The 1,425-nt window shown below is 48.5% G+C and overlaps 1 protein-coding gene across 1 annotated transcript in view; it reads left to right on the top strand.

Moving 5' to 3' along the window:
• The first annotated feature begins 477 nt into the window (after positions 1–477).
• LRP3 (LDL receptor related protein 3) overlaps positions 478–1,425 on the top strand; it is a 29,413-nt gene continuing 28,465 nt past the window's right edge. The window contains exon 1 of the mRNA XM_035891540.1: positions 478–501. Within this exon, the coding sequence (XP_035747433.1) occupies positions 498–501 (4 nt within the window). The 5' untranslated portion in view covers positions 478–497. The remainder of the gene's footprint in view (positions 502–1,425) is intronic.

Here is a 1,425-nt window from a genome sequence, read left to right as displayed (position 1 = left end):
TTTTAACCTGTTTTGGGGCAGTACCTGATCTAAGCCTGACTCTTAAGATGACAATCAGAAGTTTGAAACAGCACAAAGCTTCCAGTGTGGCATAGCACCTGTAATTTATGTTGCATCTCTTTAGCAAGAACCTTGTTCATGGTGTGTGTGCTGGTAAAAGGGGAAGTTCACTCTTAGCAAACACCTCGGCTTTACCTCGGCATCCCAGTTCCTCTTACTGCTGTCTCTTGCTTTTCTTATTCTTCCCCAGGAATGTCGCCCTTCCGATACGATTGCTCTGCCAGGTCTAGTCAGAGTGCAGAGCTGAACCCGGGCCCATCGATGACAGAATAACTGAGTCCCTGTTTTTATAACTGAATTGCAGCTACCGCAACTCGCCCCGGAGGGCATGCCGGCCAGTGCTTGTGAGTTCCTGCGTGTCTGCCACGAGCACAATGTTGGATGGAAACCCCTTAAATTTGAATTTTGCTTGGGAATTGCATCCCTTTCATGGGAAAATGGGTATGATAACAATATGCTGTTAACTGTTTTGTGATGCTGATTTTACCAATCAATATTTAATTTAGTGATCGGAGAGTTTCTGTTGTAAATAGCCACAGACTGCACGTCTGGTATCTCTCTTGTGATACAGCCACTGAACGCAAAGATGCATTTTTTTTTAAGCACGTAGGGAAATTTTTCTGTGTTTATAGTGAAATGCAGGAAGACCTCATCTTTGCCCTGGAGGATTAAACTGTGCCCTGTAGCACAGCCCTCATTTGTGTAGTGTAAGAAAAGGCGCTGTCACAGAGCTTTGTACAGTTGTTGGTATCTGTAGCTGAATTAAACTGCTGCTCAGCAGGCTGCAGCACTTGTGTGGGAGCGGTGCAGCGGTGCCCTCGGGGCTCTGCTCCTTGGAGGGGAGAAGCTGTGCCACCAACAGAGGACCTGCTACTGGTTTTCTGGGGGAGGATGTGAACACCTGCAAACGGGAAAACAATGAAAAGTTCAGGAAATAGGTGAGGTAGAGCTGGTTCATTTTAGCAGTTTGTCACCTGAACAAGGGTGTCTTTCATATTTTGCTGTTGTGCTATTCTGTGCCTGAAGTTCTCAGTTAACTTCGTCGCCTTGCTTGCTGGTTGTAAACACACGCGACGTTGTCCATTTTCAGTGGAACAAGGGTGGTTTTACGTCGCTTATATTGATCCAAAGTGTGTAGACTTGCTGTGGATACGTAACCCTGTTTGTGTGACCGGATTACTTGGTTCACGCTCGGCCAGGCCTGGAAGGATCTGGGTCCCGTCCCTTCGGACAGGTGACCCGCAGCATGCTTTGAGGGGAGCAGCGAGCTCCGGGGACAGCCGCGTTTCTAGGTCGGCTCCGCTGCCTGTGCACGTTACCGGTGGCACCTGATGTGAAAGCCTTCAAGGCGTTCGCTTGCGCCAG

This window comes from Egretta garzetta, unplaced genomic scaffold, assembly GCF_000687185.1.
Source record: "Egretta garzetta isolate BGI_Z169 unplaced genomic scaffold, ASM68718v1 scaffold23, whole genome shotgun sequence".
NCBI lineage: Eukaryota > Metazoa > Chordata > Aves > Pelecaniformes > Ardeidae > Egretta > Egretta garzetta.
The sequence above is the reverse complement of the archived record's forward strand: the minus strand, read 5'-3'. Positions and strand labels throughout refer to the sequence as shown.